Source organism: Macaca nemestrina, chromosome 9 (genome assembly GCF_043159975.1).
Source record: "Macaca nemestrina isolate mMacNem1 chromosome 9, mMacNem.hap1, whole genome shotgun sequence".
Classification (NCBI taxonomy): Eukaryota; Metazoa; Chordata; class Mammalia; order Primates; family Cercopithecidae; genus Macaca; species Macaca nemestrina.
This window is the reverse complement of record NC_092133.1, coordinates 56,248,253-56,269,726: the sequence shown is the minus strand read 5'-3', so window position 1 is coordinate 56,269,726 and position 21,474 is coordinate 56,248,253. Positions and strand designations below refer to the sequence as shown.

At 38.9% G+C, this 21,474-nt stretch overlaps 1 protein-coding gene across 29 annotated transcripts in view; it reads left to right on the top strand.

Moving 5' to 3' along the window:
- The window catches only part of LOC105466182 (ankyrin 3), a 703,092-nt gene that overhangs the window by 564,560 nt on the left and 117,058 nt on the right, over nt 1-21,474 (top strand). For 16 of the 29 annotated variants that reach the window (XM_071069573.1, XM_071069576.1, XM_011715203.3 and 13 more), the window contains one exon: nt 20,284-20,337. The exons of the other annotated variants lie outside the window; for them this stretch is intronic. In XM_071069573.1, coding sequence (XP_070925674.1) covers nt 20,284-20,337 — 54 coding nt within the window. The remainder of the gene's footprint in view (nt 1-20,283; nt 20,338-21,474) is intronic. 29 annotated transcript variants of the gene reach the window in all.

Sequence of the window (21,474 nt, the reverse complement as noted above, 5' to 3'; positions counted from 1 at the left end):
ATTTACCATGGGAAAATTGTGTTTAACTGTTTTTCTTACATCATTTGAATCTCCCAAATGATGGGAGATCATCAAATACATTCTACCCTATTGTGACCTCCATTTGCCACCTCTCATATAGTAGCTTTCTTTTGGGTTAGTCTTAGTGTTGCTAGTCTTTTTTTGCCTTTAAGTAATCTTCCCTATTTTAATTCATATGATTTCTTTCTTTGAGTTGCACAAATTTCAGTGGGAACCTACATAGTGGGAAAGCCTACCTGGTCCGAAGCCACTTTAATCTTTTTGTTATTCAACCAGTGACTTCCCACTATAATGCATTGTGGCCAGGGACTACACACCCCAATGAGCTAATGTCCTGGTGGTCATTTAGGGTCCTTGGAGGATCTGGCTCAATGTTTGTAAATGTTGTTTTGATTAATGCTAAAGACATTTACTCGCTTTTCTTTCTTTTTCTCTGAAACATCAGCTATACATTTACCTCCCTTCTATCCCCAGATGGATAATATTTATTATCGTCTTTAGGACTTTCAGAGTAATATGCCTACTGTCATTATGTTTCTTTGCCTTCTCATACATTTCAGAGTAACTTCTTCTGTGCAGAAGATAAAAGAAAAAATAATATTCTTACATAGATGTTTACACACACAAAACATGATGTCAAAAGTATGTTTGTCAAATGAAATTATTAGGAATCATAGTATGACAATCACAGACCTAAAAATGTACTGGTCATTAACAAAATGTCCAAAAGTATCCCCATTGATGAGAGGCCAAGTTTGAATGGACTATCTAACAGCCTTATACATATGAATAACTAACCACATAATTTCAAAAATGGAGATTTTGAATCTCTAAATTTGAACTTAATTGACCTTGTTACTTAATTAGAAATGTGTTTATCTCAGCTTGAGAATTTGAAATTGGCAATTTTAAATTCTCATTTTATCCATCTTTTCTTTAAAATCTTTGGCCCTTACTTTAGTATGTCCAGGGCTGTCGGAATCAAATGGCTTTTGATTTTGTGGTATTGCCGAATTTAATTGTTGAAAAGGATTCCTTAAAGGTCACTCAGTCTGAACAAACATCTGCTAGAATCTCATCTGCTTAGGATCTCCTGTGCCCAAGCCCTTCAAATAATGAGAATTCTTTAATTCCTAAACTGCCCAGTACATTTGGACAATTCTGTCTTTAACAATTCTTCACGTTATTGAACTTCCTGTAGCTTCTACTCATTGAGTCAAGCTTTGGTATATTTGACCAAGTTGATGGGAAGACTATATTCTACATAGTATTTGGAACAAAATCTGCCTTTTCTGTGTGACAATCTTTCAGATATTTAAAAATACTTTTTCTATTTCTTCTTGGTTTTATTATTATTTCTTTTTCAGGTATATCATTGCTACCTCCTTCTATTGTTCCCCTCACCAACCTGGTCGCCCTCTCCTGCGCATGTTTCAACATGTCTGTGCCATCTCAAGTTGAGGTGACCAGAACTGAACACAATATTTGAGTATAGTCTCATTAAAGCAGAGTATAGCAGGGCTATTGCATTCTCATGAAAGATGTTAAAAGTTCATTTTTTAAGATTAAGATACTTTTGAGGTTATAATACACTTCTAATTTGAGTCATATTAGTATTACTGTCTGCTAAGGCCCCTAAATTTTGCTTACAAGAGCTTTAGTAAGCCACATTTGCCCTATTATGTATTTATGTTTTCCTCTGCTGTATAAATTAGCATTTCTAACTACTGCAAATTCCAAAACAATTCATTTAGCAATTTTTATTCTAAAAGGACCCCTACAACTTTAATGATAATTTTAACTTCTGACTCATTTGCCTGATAGTCTTGCCAGAGCTTTGATTGTCATTTTACTTAGATTTAGTGTCACCCATTTGAGTAAGCTCCTATGCAGCTGTGGCAAATGTTCATTTCCATGAAGCCATAGGCATGTTGTGAGTATAACTATCTACAAGAACCAGTGAGACATCATCACATTGGTATCCCAGGGTACTAAAGAATAATAGCAGCTTTTAAAAGCAAATAAAAATAAGCAATATAGGCTGCCAGTTTGTCTCAAGAAAGAAAATAAAAATGAGTTTGTAATAAGGGAAAATAAAATTTTAATCTGATTCTAAAACTAATCTGCTGTAAGTAGATATTTAAAATTCAAAATGAATAAGATAAAAAATACAAAAGCAAAAGTAAAATAAATATTAAGGGAGAAATGCCAAGAGTAGTCTATCTCTTCTTTTTCATTCTCTTTTCCTTTTTCTGCTTTGCTTTCTCCTTACCATCTTCCTCTTTCTTTTGTACACTATGAGAAACTAGTGTAAGTGAAAGAATGTTTGGATTCATTTCTCAAAAAAAAAAAAAAAAAATTAAGGAATACAAGACTAGACAATGTTATCATTTAATGAGGTGGGAGAACAGTGGGGCCAAGATGCAAAGTTGAACACAGATCGAAGCATCAGCAAAGCAGAGCAGTAGAAGAGGTCAAGCAACTTTGTCCAAGGCAGGTTTTTAAGCTCACATTAGGCAGGTGGGGGCTAAGCAGAGCTCCTCAGAGGGTCAGATGCATTTGTAGATACCTTACTGCTCTACTGTCTCCTGTTCCAGAAAATACCTATTCATATAACATTTATGTAACTTTAATATACATACAAAATTAGTACCTTGATTTTAGTGCTAGTTTGATTCTTATGTTTTGCAATTCTGTTTGTAATTGAAAATATGAAAGAGTGTGTGTATAGAAGAAAGAAGAGAGAAGGAAGGAAGGAAGGAAAGAAGGAAGAAGGAAGAGAAAGGAGAGAAAGAAAAAGAGGGAAAATTGAGATTAAGTTTCAAGTGATTGAGTTTGGTGTCTCCTCCCAAGGGATTTCACATTGGCTTTGGTTCAACTCTGATCTTAAATTGCAACTGCCTATAAAATGTATTTTATGAATCGGGGTGGGGGGTATAAAATGTTGTTTCAGCTTGAGAATTCTAGTGGATTGGATTGTAGTTACAGATCGAAAAAACTATAGATGGGACATAATGAGAAGCGGAATTAGGCCATGCAAAGTAAAAATCTAAAAGGCAGCTCTATGAAATATGACTCTACTAAACAGGTTTACGAGACAGCAGCTGGTGAGACAAACTCCTGCTAGGAAGAATTTTCTAATTCTAAGCTACTTCTGAATTTGATAGAGCTGAAAAATATCTTTCTGAATCAAATGCAGACACTAAATATTAAAAGAAAAAATAAGAGGCTAAGTATACATGTAAAAATATCAAGTAGGTGTAAGTTTGAGATCTAATAAAGCAATAAAATTTTAGCAGATAATAGAGTGACATGAGGGGTAAGAAAAGTCATGTAGCTTTGCACCAAATTTGGTGGCCAGTGGAAGCCACAGCAAATTAAAATCCACCGATTTCAAAGAACTGAAGGGGCAAGTTGGAGTCTTGTATGTCTATTCCTGCCATTACATTGATGAGGAAGGAAAGCCCAAATACACACTGAATGGTCTTTCCAATGAGGTTTGTGGCAGAGCTGGACAAGAAGACTGATCTGACACTCTGTAGTTTAAGATCATCTCATTCCCCTGCCCTCAAAGTCCAGTCAAGTAAAACACTGGCAGTAGAGAAGGAACACATAGATCTGTAACTGGTTGTGATCAGTTGCTTGCAGACAACACTGCATAGATCATCTCTTTCATTGCTATTCCAACTTGAAATGTTTCTTATATATAGAACCCAAGAATGCATATTTTTAGCTTCAAAAAAGGGTGTGTGTTAAGGAAAAGGAACAAATCATGTTCTTGGAAACTATCAGAAGGTAATAAGAATATTTTAATTTATAATTATGGATACATAATAATTGTACATATTTATGGGATATATGTGATATTTTGATACAATTATACAATGTGTAATGATCAAATCAAAGTAATTGGGTTATCTATCACCTCAAGCATTGATCATTTCTTTGTGTTTGCAACATTCCGGTTCCACTCTTTTAATTCTTTTGAAATATATTGTTAACTATAAATTATTGTTAACTATAGTTGCCCTATTGTGCTACCAGACACTAGATCTTATTCCTTCTAGCTAACTATATTTTTGTGCCAATTAACCATCCCCTCTTTATCCCCACTCTTTACAGCCTCCTGAAATCATCATTCTACTCTGTATCTCCATGAGTTCAATTTTTTTTTCAGTTCCCACATATGAGTGAGAATATGCTAAATTTATCTTTCCGTGCCTGGCTTACCTCACTTAAGATAATGTCTCCCACTCCATCCATGTTTTTGAAAAAAACAAAACAGAACAGGATTTCATTCTTTTCTGTGACTGAATAATATTTCATTGTGTGTATGTACCATATTTTCTTTATCCATTCATCAGCTGATGGACACATAGGTTGATTCCGTATCTTGGCTACTGTGAATAGTGCTGCAATAAACAAGGGAGTGCAAATATCACTTCGCAATACTGATTTTCTTTATTTTATTTGGATGTATACCCAGCAGTGGGATTTCTGGATCATATAATATTCTGTTTTTTGAGGAACCTCCATACTTTTCTCTATAGTAATTGTACTAATTTGCATTTCTACCAATAGCGTATGAGGGTTTCCCTTTCCCCATTTGCTGTTGGGACATAGAAATGATACCAATTTTTATATGTTGATTTTGTATCTTGAATTTTACTAAATTTGTTTTATCAGTTCTGATAGGTTTTTGGAGGAGTCCTTATGTTTTTCTAAATCGAAGATTTTGTCATCTGCAAATAAGGATAATTTAACTACTTCTTTTCTAATTTGGATGCTCTTTATTTCTTTCTCATGTCTAATTGCTCTGGCTAGGGCTTCTAGTACTATGTTGAATGAAAGTGATGAAAGTGGGTGTCCTGGTCTTGCTCCAGATCTTAGAGGAAAGGCTTTCAGTTTTTCCCCATTGAGTATGATACTAGCTGTGGGCCTGTTGTTTACGGCTTTTATTGTATTGAGGTATGTTCCTTCTATACTAGTTTTTTGACCATGAAAGGATATTGAATTTTATTGAATGCTTTTTCAGCATGAATTAAATGATCATATGGATTTGTCCTTTTTTCTGTGGATATGATGTATCACATTGATTCATTTGCATATATTGAACCATCCTTGCATCCCTGGGTGATGAATCCCATTTGATCATGATGAATGATCTTTCTAATATGTTGTTATATATGGTTTGCAAGTATTTGAAGATTTTTTGCATTTATGTTCATCAGAAATATTGGCCTGTCGTTTGCTTTTGTGTGTGTGTCTTTGTCTGGGTTTGGTATCAGGGTAACACTGGCCTCATAGTATGAGTTTGGAAGTGTTCCCTCAATTTTTTTTGGAATAATATAAGTAGGATTAATATTAGTTCTTTTTTAAAATGCTTGGTAAAATTTCAGCAGTAAAGGTATCAGGTCCTGGGCTTTTCTTTAATGGGAGACTTTTTATTACTACTTATGTCTTGTTATTCATTAATAGTCTATTAAAGTTTTCTGTTTCTTCATGATTATATCTTTGTAGGCTTTATGTGTCTAGTAATTTATCCATTTCTGACAGGTTTCCCAATTTATTGGCATATAGTAGTTACTCATAACAGCCTCTAATGAGTCTTTGAATTTTTGCACTATCAGTTGTAATGTCTCCGTTTTCATCCCTGATCTTATTTATTTGAGTCTTCTCTTTTTTTATTTAGTCTGGTTAAAAGCTTGTTGATTATCTTTTCAAAAACCGACTTTTTGTCTTGTTGATCTTTTGTAGTACATTTTTAGTCTCAATTTAATTTATTTCTACTCTGATGTTTACTATTTATTTTCTTCTATAAATTTTGAGTTTGGTTTACTTTTGCTTTTCTAATTCTATAAGCTGCCTCATTCAGTTGTTTATTTAAAGTTTCCCTGCTTTTTTGATGTAGGCATTTATTACTATTAACTCCTCTTTTAGTACTACGTTTGCTGTCTCTCATAGGTTTTAGTGTGTTGTGTTCCCATTTTCTTTTGTTTCAAGAAATTTTTAAAATTTTCCTTTTAATTTCTTCATTGACATAATGGTCATTCAGGAGCATATTGTTTAATTTCCATGTGTTTGCATCGTTTCCAAGGTTTCTCTTGCTATTGATATCTATTTTTATTCCATTGTGGTCAGAAAAGAGACTTGACATGATTGCAATTTTTTAAAAATTTTTTGAGACTTGTTTTGTGGTCTAACATGCGTTCTATCCTTGAGAATGTTCCATGTGCTAAGGAAATAATGTGTATTTTACAGGTGTTCGATAGAATGTTCTGTACATGTCTGTTAGGGTCATTTGGTCTGTAGTAGATTAAGTCTAGTGTTTCTTTGTTGATTTTCTTTCCAGATGATCTGTCCAATGCTGAAAATAGGGTGTTAATGTCCTCACCTATTGTATTGGAGTCTATCTCTCTTTTTACCTCTAATAATATTTGCTTTTATATATATGGGTGCTCTAGCATTTGGTGTGTATGTATTTATAATTTCTGTATCCTCTTGCTGAATTAACTCCTTTATCATTATATAATGACTTTCTTTGTCTCTTTTTACAGTTTTTCTCTTGAAATCTGTTTTATCTAAGTATAGCTATTCCTGTTCTTTTTTTTGTCTTCTATTTGCATGGGATATCTTTTTCCATCCCTTTATTTCAGTCTGTATGTGTCTTTATAGGTAAAGTGAGTTTCTTGTAGATAGCATATCGTTCAGTCTTGTTTTTAAATCCATTTGGCCACTCTACATCTTTTGATTAGAAAATTTAGTCCATTTACATTCAGTGTTATTATTACTAGGTAAGAACTTACTATGCTATTTTGTTATTTGTTTTCTGATTGTTTTGTTTGTCCTCTCTTCCTTTCTTCTTGCCTTTCTTTGTACAAAAGTGATTTTTCTTGGCTGGGCGCCGTGACTCATGCCTGTAATCCCAGTGATTTGGGAGGCCGAGGCGGGCGGATCATGAGGTCAGGAGATCGAGACCATCCTAGCTAACATGGTGAAACCCCGTCTCTACTAAAAATACAAAAAATTAGCCAGGTATGGTGGCGGGTACCTGTAGTCCCAGCTACTCAGGAGGCTGAGGCAGGAGAATGGCGTGAACACGGGAGACAGAGCTTGCAGTGAGCCAAGATCATGCCACTGCACTCCAACCTGGGCGACAGAGCAAAATTCCGTCTAAATAAATTAAAAAAAAAAAAAAAGTGATTTTTCTTACTGGCTGGGTACAGTGGCTCATGACTGTAATCCCAGCACTTTGGGAAGCTGAAGCAGGTAGATCACTTGAGGCCAGGAGTTCAAGACCAGCCTGGCCAACATGGTGAAACCCCATCTCTACTGAAAATACAAAAATTAGCTGGACATGGTGGCATATGTCTGTAGTCCCAGCTACCCAGGAGGCTGAGGTGGGAGAATTGTGGGTGCCTGTAGTCCCAGCTACTCGGGAGGCTGAGGCACGAGAATGGTGTGAACCTGGGAGACGGAGCTTGCAGTGAGCCGAGATAGCACCATTGCTCTCTAGCCTGGGTGAAAAATGAGATTCTGTCTCAAAAAAAAAAAAAAAAAAAAAAAAAAAAAAGTGCTTTCTCTGGTAGTATGTTTAATTTCTTGCTTTCAACATTTTGTATATCTATTATAGGTTTTTTGTGCTTACCATAAGACTTGCAAATAACACTTTATAATCATTTATTTTAAACTGATGACAACTTCATTCTGATTACAAAGAAAACAGGCAAAAATAAAAGGAAATACTCTACACTTTAACTTCATCCTCCCCACTTTTTGACTTTTGTTGCCTCTATTTATATCTTTTTATACTATTCATCTCAAAAAGTTGCTGTACTTATTATTTTTGATAGGTTTCTCTTTTTGTCTTCCTACAAAGGTGTAAGTGGTTTGTACATCACAATTACAGTGTTAGGGTAATCTGTATTTGTCTGTGTACTTACATTTACCAGTGAGTTGTATGCATTTAAATGATTTCTTGTTGCTCATTAATATCCTTCTCTTTCATACTGAAGAACTCCCTTTAGCATTTCTTATAAGATATGTCTGATTTTTCATGAAATCTCTCAGCTTTAGTTTGTCTGGGAAAGTCTTTATCTTTACTTCTTTTCTCTCAGTGCCTTTAGGATCCTTTTTTTATCCTTGATCTTTGAGAGTTTGATGACTATATACCTTAAGGTAGTCTTATTTGGGTTGAATCTGCTTGTTCTTCGATTTTCTTATACCTGGATATTCATATCTTTCTCTAGGTTTGTAAAGTTCCCTGTTGTTATTTCTTCAAGTAAATGATCTACCCCGATCTCCCTGCCTCCTTCCCTGCCACCGCTTTTCTCTCTCTCTCTCTCTCCCTCTCTCATTCTGTCTCACCATTCTCTTTAAGGCCAATAACTTAGATTTGTCCTTTTGAGGCTATTTTCTAGATCTTGTAGGTATATGCATCATTCCTTTTTATTTTTTTGTTTTTTTCTTCTGTGACTGAATTTTCCTAGAGCCTGTTTTCATGCTCATTAATTCTTTGTTCAGCTTGATCCATTCTGCTATTGAGAGACTGATGCATTTTTAGTTTGTCAATTAAGTTTTTCAATTCCTGAATTTCTGCTTGACTTTTAAAAATTATTTTTATCTCTGTTAAATTTATCTGATAAAATTCTGCTGTTTGTTATCTTGAAGTGCATTGAGCTAGCTTGGGCAACATAGGGAGACTGTCTCCACAAAAAATAAAAATAAATTAGCTGGCCATGGTGGCACACACACCTGTGATCCCAACTACTTGCAGTGTTTAAGTGGTATGACCATTCAGGCCCAGGAGGTCAAGACTGCAGTGAACTGTGATTGCACCACTACACTCCAGCCTGGGCAACAGAGTGAGAACCCTTCTGGAAAAAAAAAAAAAAAAAGGCTGGGCGCAGTGGCTCATGCCTGTCTGTAATCCCAGCACTTTGGGACGCCAAGGCAGGCAGATCACCTGCGGTCAGGAGTTCGAGACCAGCCTGACCAACATGGGGAAACTCCGTCTCTACTAAAAATACAAAATTAGCCAGGCATGGTGGCACATGCCTGTAATCCCAGCTACTCAGGAGGCTGAGGCAGGAGAATGGCTTGAACCTGGGAGACGGAGGTTGCGGTGAGCCAAGATCGTGCCATTGCACTCCAGCCTGGGCAACAAGAGTGAAACTCCATCTCAAAAAAAAAAAAAAAAAAAAATTCATTGAGCTTCCTCAAGACAGCTGTTTTGAATTCCCTATCTGAGAGGTCATATATCTCCATCACTCCAGGACTGGTCGTCACTGATGCCTTATTTAGTCCATTTGGTGAGGTAATGTTTTCTTGGACATCCTTGATGCTTGTAGACATTTGTTGATACCTGGGCATCGAAGAGTTAGGTATTTATTCCAGTCTTCACAGTATAGGCTTGTTTTTAGCCATCCTTTTTGAGAGGACTTTCTAAGAATTCAAAAGAGGTTGAGTGTTGTGACTTAAGCCTATGGTCACTGCAGCCATTTTAGCACTAGGGAGTGCCCTAAGCCCTGGAATGCTGCAACTCTTACAGACTCCTTGATACATAGCTTTGGTAGATTTGGGGAAAATGAGGGAGAATTCCCTGGGTTACCAGGTAAAAAGTCTCTCACTCTTCCCTCTCTTTCTGGCAAAGGAAGTCTCTCACTGCACCAGACTGCCTGGAGTTGGGGGAGGGATAAGGCGGTCCACTCTCATGACCATGACAGCTGGCACCACACAGGGTCACATGTAAAGCCTTGTAGCCCAGCACAGTACTGGGGCTCACCCCACACCTGTAGTCACTACTGCCTGGCTGTCGCTGATGTTTATTACAGGCCAAAGCCGCTTTATTCAGCAGAATTGGGTTTGTCCCATCAGGACAGTGGATTCACTGCTGGTCCAGGGTGGGTCTAGAAACACTGTCCAGAAACAAAGGCACAGAGTCAGGAGGTTCAGGAGTCTCCTTGGTGCTTTATTTTAGTGTGACTGAGCTGGTACCCAAGTTACATGACAAAGCTCTCTGTATTCTTCCCTCTCCTTTCTCCAAGTGTAAAGAGTCCCTCAGCTGTACCGCCTGGAATCGGGGGATGAGTGACACAGGCACACCGTTGGCCACCACAGCTGGTGTCACATCTGAAGTCTACCACCTCTGTATTAGTCAGGGTTCTCTAGAGGGACAGAACTAATAGGATAGATATGATATATAAAGGGGAGTCTATTAGGAGAACTGATTCACACAATCACAGGATAAAGTCCCACAATTAGGCCGTCTGCAAGCTGAGGACCCAGAAGGCAGTCCGAATCCCAAAACCTCAAAAGTAGGAAAGCCGATAGTGCAGCCTTCAGTCTGTGGCCAAAGGCCTGAGAGCCCCTGGCAAATCACTGGTGTAGGTCCAAGAGTCCAAAAGCTGAAGAACTTGGGGTCAGGTGTTCGAGGGCAGAAAGCATCCAGCATGGGAGAAATATGGAGTCCAGAAGACTCAGCCAGTCTAGTCCTTCCATGTTCTTCTACCTGCTTTTATCCTGGTCTTGCTGGCAGCTGATTAGATGGTACCCATCCAGATTGAGGGTGGGTCTGCCTTTTCCAGTCCATTGACTCAAATGTTAATCTCCTTTGGCAACACCCTCACAGACACACCCAGGAACAATACTTTGCATCCTTCAATCCAATCAAATTGACATTCAGTATTAACTATCACAACCTCCAAGACCAGTGTAGCACCAGGGCTTACCCAAGGACTGCAGTCCTTGTGTCCTGACTGCTACCTAAATTTATTCTGATCCCCAAGCCACTTTAGTCAGCCAATGGTGAAGCTGGCTGTGACTCAGTTTCCTCTTTCTGGGGTGGAGGATTCCCCTCTGGCCCAGCACTGTCCTAAATGCTCCTTCCGTGGGAACTGGCAGAATTCTGTCCTGTGCTGTGTTCCACTGTGACAGGGCAGCGCTGAGCTCCAATGCAATGTTGCACACTCATTTTGTGCTCTTTCCCAAGCCCACAGATTCTTTGTTTCTGCTGTGCTGCCTGGGGCTGGGAGAGGGGTGGTGTAGATAATGCAAGACTGTCTTTCCTAGCTTTTCAATGCCTCTATCCATGATATTACATTAAAATCAGGTACTGTGATTGCTCACTTAATTTTTTTGTTATTATGAAAGTGCTTTCTTGCATTGATAGTTGTTCAGTTTGGGGTTCCTGTGAGGGGACAATCGCTGAAGTTTTCTATTCGGCCATCTTTCTCTACCTCTCCTCCCCTTTACAATAATAGTAAATATTTAGAGAACCTTCCTCTGTTTATTTTGGCAAAAGAACTATGTACACCAAAATGAAAATTCAAGTAAAATAAATATAAACATGATTTCAAATAGATTTTAAGAACTAAAAGCCAGTAGTTTTAGTAAACGTATCAGTGTATTCTCATTAGGAAAGATTAAGCAGATTTTGGTTGTTTCATTTTGTTTTGTTTTGTTTTGTTTTGAGATAGAATCTCACTCTGTCGCCCAGGCTGGAGTGCAGTGGCATGATCTTGGCTCACTGCAACCTCTGCCTCCCAGGTTCAAGTGATTCTCCTGCCTCAGCCTGCTGAGTAGTTGGGACTACAGGCGCCCACCACCATGCCTGGCTAATTTTTGTATTTTTTAGTAGAGACAGGGTTTCACTGTGTTGGCCAGGCTGGTCTCAAACTTCTGGCCTCATGTGATACACCCGCCCTGGCCTCCCAAAGTGTTGGGATTACAGGCATGAGACACCACACCTGGTCGAATAAACAGATTTTGACTTGACACAATCCAAAACTCAAAAAAGTAGGGTGAATTACTTTGGGAAATGTGAAGGTAGATCTGAAGAAGGCCACCAGGAAAAAATTCGTTAGGACCTCCTCTTGCCAAATGTCTAGGACTCTCCTGCTACCCTAATATCCTAATCATCCTAAATAAATAGCTTAATAGATCTGGAAAGAGACTATGGAAATCAGGTTGCCCTCAGGTGATTCAAGGGTTTGGTTTCGTTAAGTCACTGTTCTTAGCAGCTTCAGAAATTCTTCACCTGAAATTTTATTGTTTTACAAGAACCTCTTATATCATTTAGCGTTTTGCCTGAAGATTTCTCTGCTTACAATTGGCCTTTCAGATAGACATTACATAATTGCATGCATCTCTCAGGGATAAAGCCAAAATGGCAACTTGAAAATACCAGAAGCAAAGACTAAATCTTATTCTCTGTTTTATCCCAAGAACCTAGTATACTGCTTGGCACACGGAGATCTTCAATACATGTTTGATTGGTTGCATCAACTTGAAGGCATACTCAAGGGATAGTTTTGCAGGTTTCTGAGATGAAGCAAGATGAAGACTGCCAACAATGCTACCTTTTCCTTCCATTCAACTCCTTTTTACTGACACAGTCCTAGGCTATGTCTTAAGTTGATAAACAGCTTTATAATGACTCTCCCAAAGCATATCTGCATCTCAAGGATTGGTTGATGAATTTAAAAGAATTACCAGCTAAAGAAGATCTGTGGACGGGGACAAGGGCCTTTATTCTAAAGCAAAGTCTGTTCCATCATTGGTATCCTGTCTTTGTAATTGGAATTATATAGTGATTATCACCCACACTGTCCACTTATGCAGCTATGTAGATTTTCATTTAGGTTCTGATACCTTAAGTCACCTTAAGATACCTAAACATACCCCTTGAAAATAGTGTCTCTTCTCACCCTTTTCCATCTCAATAAATGGCTCCATTGCCCAAGGCAAAATCTGAGTTTTATGCATTCTGTCTTCCCATAAAATTTCTATACAGTCCATCAGCAAGTCATATCAATCCTACTTTCAGAATACATCTCAAATCTGTCTTCTCTTCTCCATCTCCATTTTCACCACCCCTATCCAGGCCACCAGCATCTCTCACATGGAATATTGCAGGAGCCTCCTTATAGATCTCCACTTCTCCTCTTACCCAGTAGACTCAGCTTTCTGCACAGCATCCACACAAGCCTTTAAACATATACACTGGATCATGTTATTCCACTCCTTAGCTTAAAACCATCCAAAGCTTATAGTTAGTCTTTTAAGATTCATTCATACTGTTGCATATAATTGAAGTTCATTCATTTTCATTTCTATATAATATTCCATTGTCTGCCTATACCACATGGAGTTATCCACTCTACTGTTGATGAGAATGTGGGTTGTTTTGAGTTTGAACTGTTGCTACAAACCTTCTTATATAAGTTTCCTGATACACATATGCATACATTTCTGTAGGATGTAAACCTGGAAGAAGTATTGCTGAGTTGTATATTATGCAAAGACAACAGAATTCATCAGAACCAGATGACAATAAACTATGCTAGTAAAATTAGTGAGATTTTTAAGCAAGGAAAAGAATATATAGAAAGCAATTACCTTGAGGAGGTAAGAGGGGCCTAGCCTGTGCTTGTGGTAGGGGATGTGTGAGTCTTCTGAGGTGCTAATGATGTTCTATTTCTTGACCTGGGTGGTGCTTATTTTATAACAGTTTGCTAAAATATATATTATATTTTATATTCTTATCTGTATGGTTGCTGTGTTTTGTAACAAAAGTAACCAAGCCAAACAAATAATATAAATACACCCCTAAAGTAGTACAAATACAAAGCTAAAACCTACCCAAGGCTTTATATTGCATCTAGAGTAATTTCAGTAGCTTGCCATGGTTAGTAAGTCCTGTATGATACGGTCCCTGGCTACCCCCTTTCCATTTTCCTTTCACTTATGCTTTTTTATGTCATCCTAATACTCATCTCATTTTATTAGTCATTAATTTCAAGAGTCAGCAGACTTTTTCTATAGAGAGCCAGTGGTAAATAGTTTTGAATATTTAGTCTGTATTGGTCTCTGTCACAGCTACTCAACCCTGCCTTTGTAGTACAAAATACCTAAACCAACCAGCCTGATTGTGTGAAACTAATAAAGGTTATTTACAGAAATAGGCTAGAGGCTGGGTTTGGCCCATGGATTGTAGTTTGCCAACTCATGGTTAATTTTTTATATTTTCTTTCAAACTAGACTAGTCAGTGCCATAGGATCAGAGTTGTCCTGGTCCCTGTCATAGGTCTTAGGGTGTATACATCTGTACCTTCATTCATGAATGCATCCACTGGCTTAATTCCACACATTTACCTGTGTCTCTGTCCCCTCTCAGGATTCCATATAAATTAATACTCTCACCATCAGAAACAAGTTTGACCAACAAGTTTTCTTGTTTCATGAAGAGGTGTTTCATGTTTAGAAAACTTGTTGGTCAAAGTGTCAAAGTATTTAGAAAACTTGTTGGTCAATAATGGTACTTACCATTATTGAGTCTTTCTATGTGCTAGGCATTAAGCTAGACACATTTCATGCATTATGTAATTTAACCCTCACAATGATTAAACTGGAGCCATTGTCACTTTCATTTCATAGATGTGGAAAATAAGTTTCAGTAAGATTAAGGAGTTTGATTAAAGTCACACAACATAAGTGCTGGGGCTAGTATTCAAATCCTTGTACTTCTAATATAGATGTTGTCTGGTAATTTAGATAAGAGCCCCATAACGGTTGGGTTATTGCATGTTTGAATACTATGCTAATCTGTTTTGCATTCATATGAAGGAATATCTGAGGCTGGATAATTTATAAGGAAAAGAGGTTTATTTTGGCTCACAGTTCTGTAGACTGTACAAGAAGCATGGTGGCTAAAACAGATTATAATTTTGAACACTTTTTTTTTCTTCTACTTTGTATCTGTCCTTGCCCATCCATCTGCTTCTGGTAAGACCTCAGGATGCTTTTACTCATGACAGAAAGTAAAGGAGAGATGGCAAGAGAGAAAGCAAGAGAGAGGAAAGGAGGGAACTTCAATTATGTACAATAGTATGAATGAATCTTAAAAGCCTAGGCCAGCCTCTTTTTAACACCACATCTCACGGTAACTAATAGAGCAAGCATTCACTCTTTACCGAGGGGATGGCACAAGCCATTCATGGGGGATCTGCCTCCATGACCCAAACACCTCCCACTAGGCCCCACCTCCAACACTGGGGATCACATTTCAACATAAGATTTGGAGGAGACAGACCTTCAAAGTATATATAATGACATACATAAAAAGCATTTAGCCTAGAACTTGGCATGTGGTAAGAACTCAGGAAATGTTACTTATTTGGTGCTTTATCTTTGTTACTTCTCTCAAAGTATTCAACAGCATTATTAATACTATTTTTACTCCTAATTTATATTATGTCCTAATTTAATACCCTAATTTAAAGTACTATTAGGCCTAATTACATTAAGGAGTCAGTCTCAAGGAGTTTAAGATATTTGCTCAGGTTCACACAGTTACGGAAACTGGAATTTGCGTTTATAATTTTTTGACCTAGACTTTCTACTCAAGATTCTGTGTTAGCCTGTTTTGCACTGCCAGAAAGAAATACCTGAGACTGGGGGAGATATATATATGAGATTTATTTGGCTCATGGTTCTACAGGTTGTATACACATAGCACCAGCATCTGCTTGGCTTCTGGTGAGGCCTCAGGAAGCTTCTATTCATGGCAGAAGGAAAAGGGGGAGCAGGAATGTCATATGGCAAGAGAGAGAGGAGGTGGCAGGCTCTTTAACCAACTACCTGTTGTGTGGACAAATAGAGTGAGTACTCACTCATTACAACAAGGAGGGCATCCAGCCATTCATGAGGGATCTGCCCCTATGACCCAAATACCTTCCACAAGGCCCTACCTTCAACAGTGGGGCTCAAATTTCACCATGTGATTCTGAGGGTAAAGACATCCAAACCATATCAGGTGCCATGAGAGAATAACAGATCAAGTGACAAGAAAATTAAAAAGACAGGGAGATTATTAAAGACCTCAAAAACAACCTTGAAAGGCATTTTAAAGAATAGATAGGATTTGGACACACAGAAAGTTTGCAGGGGTAGAAGGATGGGGATCGGGAAGAGGTGTTTCATATTTAGAAAACTTGTTGGTCAAAGTATCAGAGACAGGAAAGCACAGGCCCCCACATGAGAGCTCAGCATACAGGAGTGGGGACAAGGGTGCAGATGCCGGGCACCAGATGAGGTCCCAGGGCAGCACACAAGGAGGAAGAGAAGCGGTTCTAGAAAACTCTGGGCACACATAAGAGGAAGAAGAATGCTAATTGACATGAACAGAAAGTGGTGAAGGATGAAGGGGAAAAACCCTGAGGAGTGGGTGCTAAAGGAAGCCTGGGAGGAACTTTCCTAGAAAGCTCCAATCAAAAGAGCACAAGTGGTATAGGAGGCCGGGCATGGTGGCTCACGCCTGTCATCCCAGTACTTTGGGAGGCTGAGGCGGGTGGATCACCTGAGATCAGGAGTTTGAGACCAGCCTGGCCAACATGGCGAAACCCTGTCTCTACTAAAAATACAAAAAGTAGCCAGGCGTGGTGGTGGCTGCCTGTAATCCCAGCTACTCAGGAGGCTGAGGCAGGAGAATCACTTGAACCCAGGAGGCGGAGGTTGCAGTGAGCCGAGATCGTACCACTGCACTCCAGCCTGGACGGACAGAGAGAGACTTGGTCTCAAACAACAACAAAACTAAATAAGGGGTACAGGAATCCTTGGTGACCTCAGCAGCTGCCATACCATACGGGATATCCTGGATATAGACACAGAAGACAGGAGTTCTAGTGTAGGTAGAGAAGGTCATAGCGAGTATATTTTTTTCCTCCAAGAAGCTATGATAGAATGAGCAGCTAGAGCAGCCTGTGAGATATTTAATAGACTCCAAGAAATTGTGTGCTTGTTTAAACAATAGGCTGTTGTGGTTTTTTTATTTGCCCCAAACAAATTGTAATTTTGAATACTTTTCCCCCTGAATCATGTCTGTCCCTTCCATCTACCTGAAAAGTCTAACCTGCTTCCTATGGAAGGCTGTCCTAATGTGACCACCCTGTAACCCCCTCATTAGCTCGGCGAACACAACAGTGAGAATGAATGAGCAAGGGGAAGACAGGGTGGTGCACAGGGAGCTGGGAGCAAGAGGAGTGGGAGGAGCCCGGGAAAGATGTCCAAATGGGGAGGGGTGAGTCAGAACCCCAATGAGAATGAGAACTGAAGACAGGCCCCAAGTGTCTTTGCCTCGTGTGTACACATCTTTGGGGTATAGGTTGGAAATACAAAGCAAACCAATAAATAGGTGTTTATTGCCAGGCACAATGATAGGCAATTTGTGTGTAAGGGAAAGAAAAGGCCAAAATCGCTGTTTATACACAAGCCTGGTACTTCTTTATACCTGGGAACAGTGGTGAACGTGTTCCTGTGTTGTACTCATGGTCCTTGTGCGCCTAGGCAATGAAGAAGCAAGAATAATGAGGTCTGGATTTGGGGTTGAGGTTAGACAAATAGCTAAGGAAGAATGAATAGGACAAACCAGCTGTCATGACACTGCCACCTTGAATTTAGCTACCTAGTTTCTCTGCAAGTGAGAACCAACATTTTTGTGCCTGATTTTCCAGGGTTAGTTTGTGGCTAGCAATTAGTTCATTGTCTAGTCTTCTTCACAAGTGGCTTAGATTTTAGATAACGAGAACCGTGTAAGTAATCCTGTACTTCTTTCTACCTGCATTCTGTCTTTAGACTTCAGTGCTCCTTTGACCAAGTCAGTGCGGTGTTTCGTCTTACTTAGAGGACTAAAGGAATTTCTGTATCCAAGTTAAGGGGTACTAATAAGAAAGAATATGAAGACATTTTAGAGTCTGTCCCAACATTGTCTTTTTCTGCCTCTTCATAGGAAAAATCTGAATTATCTTTATCTTTGTGTCTAGCTGTGCTTCTGTTTAAAACCTGTATAGCACTTTACTGCTCCTTAATCCAGGCTAGATATAGTTTCTAAAGTAAGCACGCATGACTCAGTGTTGGAACTTTTCCAGGCAGAGCAATGAAAAATGTCCTCCGTGATCTTGGTTGGGTTAATAAACAAACCCATCTCAGAAAGGAAAGAGAATTCAGGTTTTTCCTGGGAACAGGTAGAAAAAGAATCAAACTGAGTTTGTACTCAAAAAAACAGCTTAAGCAGAAAGAGTCATTTGTTCTGTGGAATGAATAATGGCAGTTTGCTGTTCTTTCAGAGCTGTGCAAACTTTGTCATTCAAACCTGATTCTTTTTTGGCCACCTACAATGCCAGGCTCTCATGAGCACCTAGGACTAGGGACAGGAAGGCAGAATGCTGCTGATGGCCCTCGCACAGGAGGTACATGCACCTCTTAAAACGAGAACACACTTCTTCGGCCTTCTTCGGTTACCTAGTTAAATGCTTATTTAACTGTTTTCTTAACTTAATCCATAATTACCACCCATTTTCAGAAGGAAAGCAAGAAAGTTGTATTAATCCATTCTCACACTGCTATAAAGAAATACCTGAAACTGGGTAATTTATAAGGAAAAGAGGTTTAATTGGCTCACGGTTCTGCAGGCTGTACAGGAAGCATAGCAGGTTCTGCTTCTGAGGAGGCCCCAGGAAACTTAAAATGATAGCGGAAGGCAAAGGGGGAGCCAATACTTTATAAGGCCAGTGCAGGAGGAAGAGAGAGGAAGGGGAGGTACCCCTCACCTTAAAACAACCACATCTCATGATAACTCACTCACTCACTCTCATGAGAACAGCACCAAGGGGATGGATGGTGCTAACCCATTCATGAGAATCCACCCATGTGATCCAATCACCTCCCACCAGGCCCCATCTCCAACACTGGGGATAACAATTCAACATGAGATTTGGTGGGGACACAGAGCCAAACCATGTCAAAAGTATATCCTAGCACTTATTTTATGTTTTGAAAGAATGAAAACCATGGCCAGCATATGATGGCAAACAAAGGGTTACAGTGAAGACCCTCTCCTTCTTCCTACTGAGAAGAGAGGTGGAGAGTGAAGGGGGCAGTAAGTAAGTGCTCACTCTATTGTATACCTTGAGCATGGGACTGTCAGCGTTTCTCTGAGCCTCCAGTCCTGCCAGAAGGTACAGAGATGAGCTGGGCTTGCATCATCTCCACTGCAGGGCTTGCAGGTCCTCCAGCCTAACACAGAAGATCCTGGGCTACACGCAGGAACCTCCTGAAGTAGACAGCACAATTCCATCCTCCAAACACCACCTCCTGCTTTTTGTCGCTTCTCAGAATATTCACAGGAAACCTTACTTAACACAAGCTCTTGCTCCAAACTGAAAAATGAAAGGAGAAATACATGCAGATCTGGCATCTAACTAATGTTCCCATCAACTATTCTGTAACTCTGGGCTAGAATTAGACTTTTAGAATCCAAGTTTGAGGGATCAGGATCCTAATCCTACCATAATTTCTTTTTCTGACTCCTGCTTCCTTGTTCCTTTGAGAATGAAAATATCAGATCAAGGGAAAAGTAATGTGAGCAAATACAGTCATTGGGATTCTCTAGGCTGAGAATTTATTGTCTAAATGTTGAATGAGATATATGAGATATGAATCTTTGCTGGGTACAGTGGCTTACATCTATAATCCCAGCACTTTGGGAGGCTGAATCATCTGAGGTCAGGAGTTCAACACCAGCCTGGTCAATATGGTGAAACCCTGCCTCTACTAAAAATACAGAAATTAGCTGGGCGTGGTGGCGGGTGCCTGTAATCCCTCCCAGCTACTCAGGAGGCTGAGGCAGGAGAATTGCTTGAACCCAGGAGGCAGAGGTTGTAATGAGTCGAGATTGTGCTACTGTTCTTGCCTGGGCGACAGAGTGAGACTGTGTCTCAAAAAAAAAAAAAAAAAGGGAGCAACAGACACCAGGGCCTGCCTGGAGGTGGAGGGTGGGAGAAAAGCGAGGATCGAAAAACTACCAATTGGGTACTATGCTCACTACCTGGATGAGAAATAATCTGTACACCAAACCCCATGTGACATGCAGATTTCCCATGTAACAAACCTGCATACGTACCCCTGAAACTACTAGAAGTACCACATTAATAGTGTGCATCTCCTTCTTCCTGCCTTGTTACTTCACTTTTTCTGTTCCATCTCTTAAAGTGGCATGTAAGGTAGAATATCAAAGTATTGAGTGTTCCCTCTGCTTAACTGCTGGATACCCACTGGTACACATACACATATTTGTATCTACATGGCAGACTTACGTAAGTCTGGATACTGCTTCTGGTGGATGGAACATAGAGCTTATATGACTTATCTGCAGTCCCTATATTTTGTTTTGTTTTATTTTGTTAATTGTATTCATTTTTTGAATAGGTAATAGATGCACATGGTACAAAATTCCCAAGGTACAAGAGTTTACGGTGAAAAGTAAGTCTCCCTCCTCTTTGCCCCAGTAAATACAGTTCCCATCTTGAAAGGCAATCACTGCTTTTTCATTGATTCCACATTTATTGAGCACCTACTATGTGCCAGGTTCTGTTCTGGGCAATGATATGAAGCAAAACCGACAAAGCCCCCTGCCCTCAAGGAGCTTACATTTTGATTACAAATTTCTTGTAATATTCATTCAATAGTATCTTAAGTTTTGTATGGCCAGCCCACTGTGGTAGTTAAAAGAAGGGCTCTAGAGTGACAGCAACTGATTTTGAATCCCATTTTCTCTATGTTCTAAGTCATCTTGGAGTATTTATTCCACCACTCTAAACTGTGTTTTATTTTGAAATGGAAATAACAATTCTGTTTTATAAGATTGTGAGAATTAAATGAAATAACACATATAAAACACCAAACAGTGCCTAAAACATAGTAAATGCTCAATAAGTATTAGTGTTAATTATAATTGATCTGATTCTACTGTTCTGTAATGCTGACTAGAGATAGTTAAAGGATTTATTTTCCCAATAGTTTTCATTTCCTCTCTTTGCTGTATGATCAAAGAAAATCACTTTCTAAAGGATAAGCAACAGTAAATTTAAGTCAAGTTTGATCATTAAACTCTTGTGTATTAGACTATTTGCTGATTTCTATTAAGAAATCAACTCCTAGTAAATCAGTAGAGTATAGAGACACTGTTTCTCTTTATTCCTTCTAATCTTTTTTAATCCCGTGTAATTTGGAGGGTTGTACTATTTGGTCTGTACTATGAACTATTAATTTAAACTTTACAATGGGAGATTCTATATTTTACAGCAGAATTAAACACTTCTGAGCAAAGTTTCTAACAATACAATTTGGTATCCTTATCTTAAGGAACTTTATGACTCAAGTCTCCAGCCAGATGGGAAAACAACTTTCAGTCCGTGGAAAAGTGACAGGCGTTTTCCTTGGTGATGGTCTTAAGGTCTTAAGGTGGAAAGAGATTAGAAGAAAAGTAGATCGCGTAGGGGAAGAAAAGGAGAGAAAAGAACTTCTAGGATAAGAAAATACTTTTAAATATTAGGCCAATAACTATTTCCTTTATTCGATATGAAAAAGGATCACTGGGGGCGTAATGAAAGACTGCAA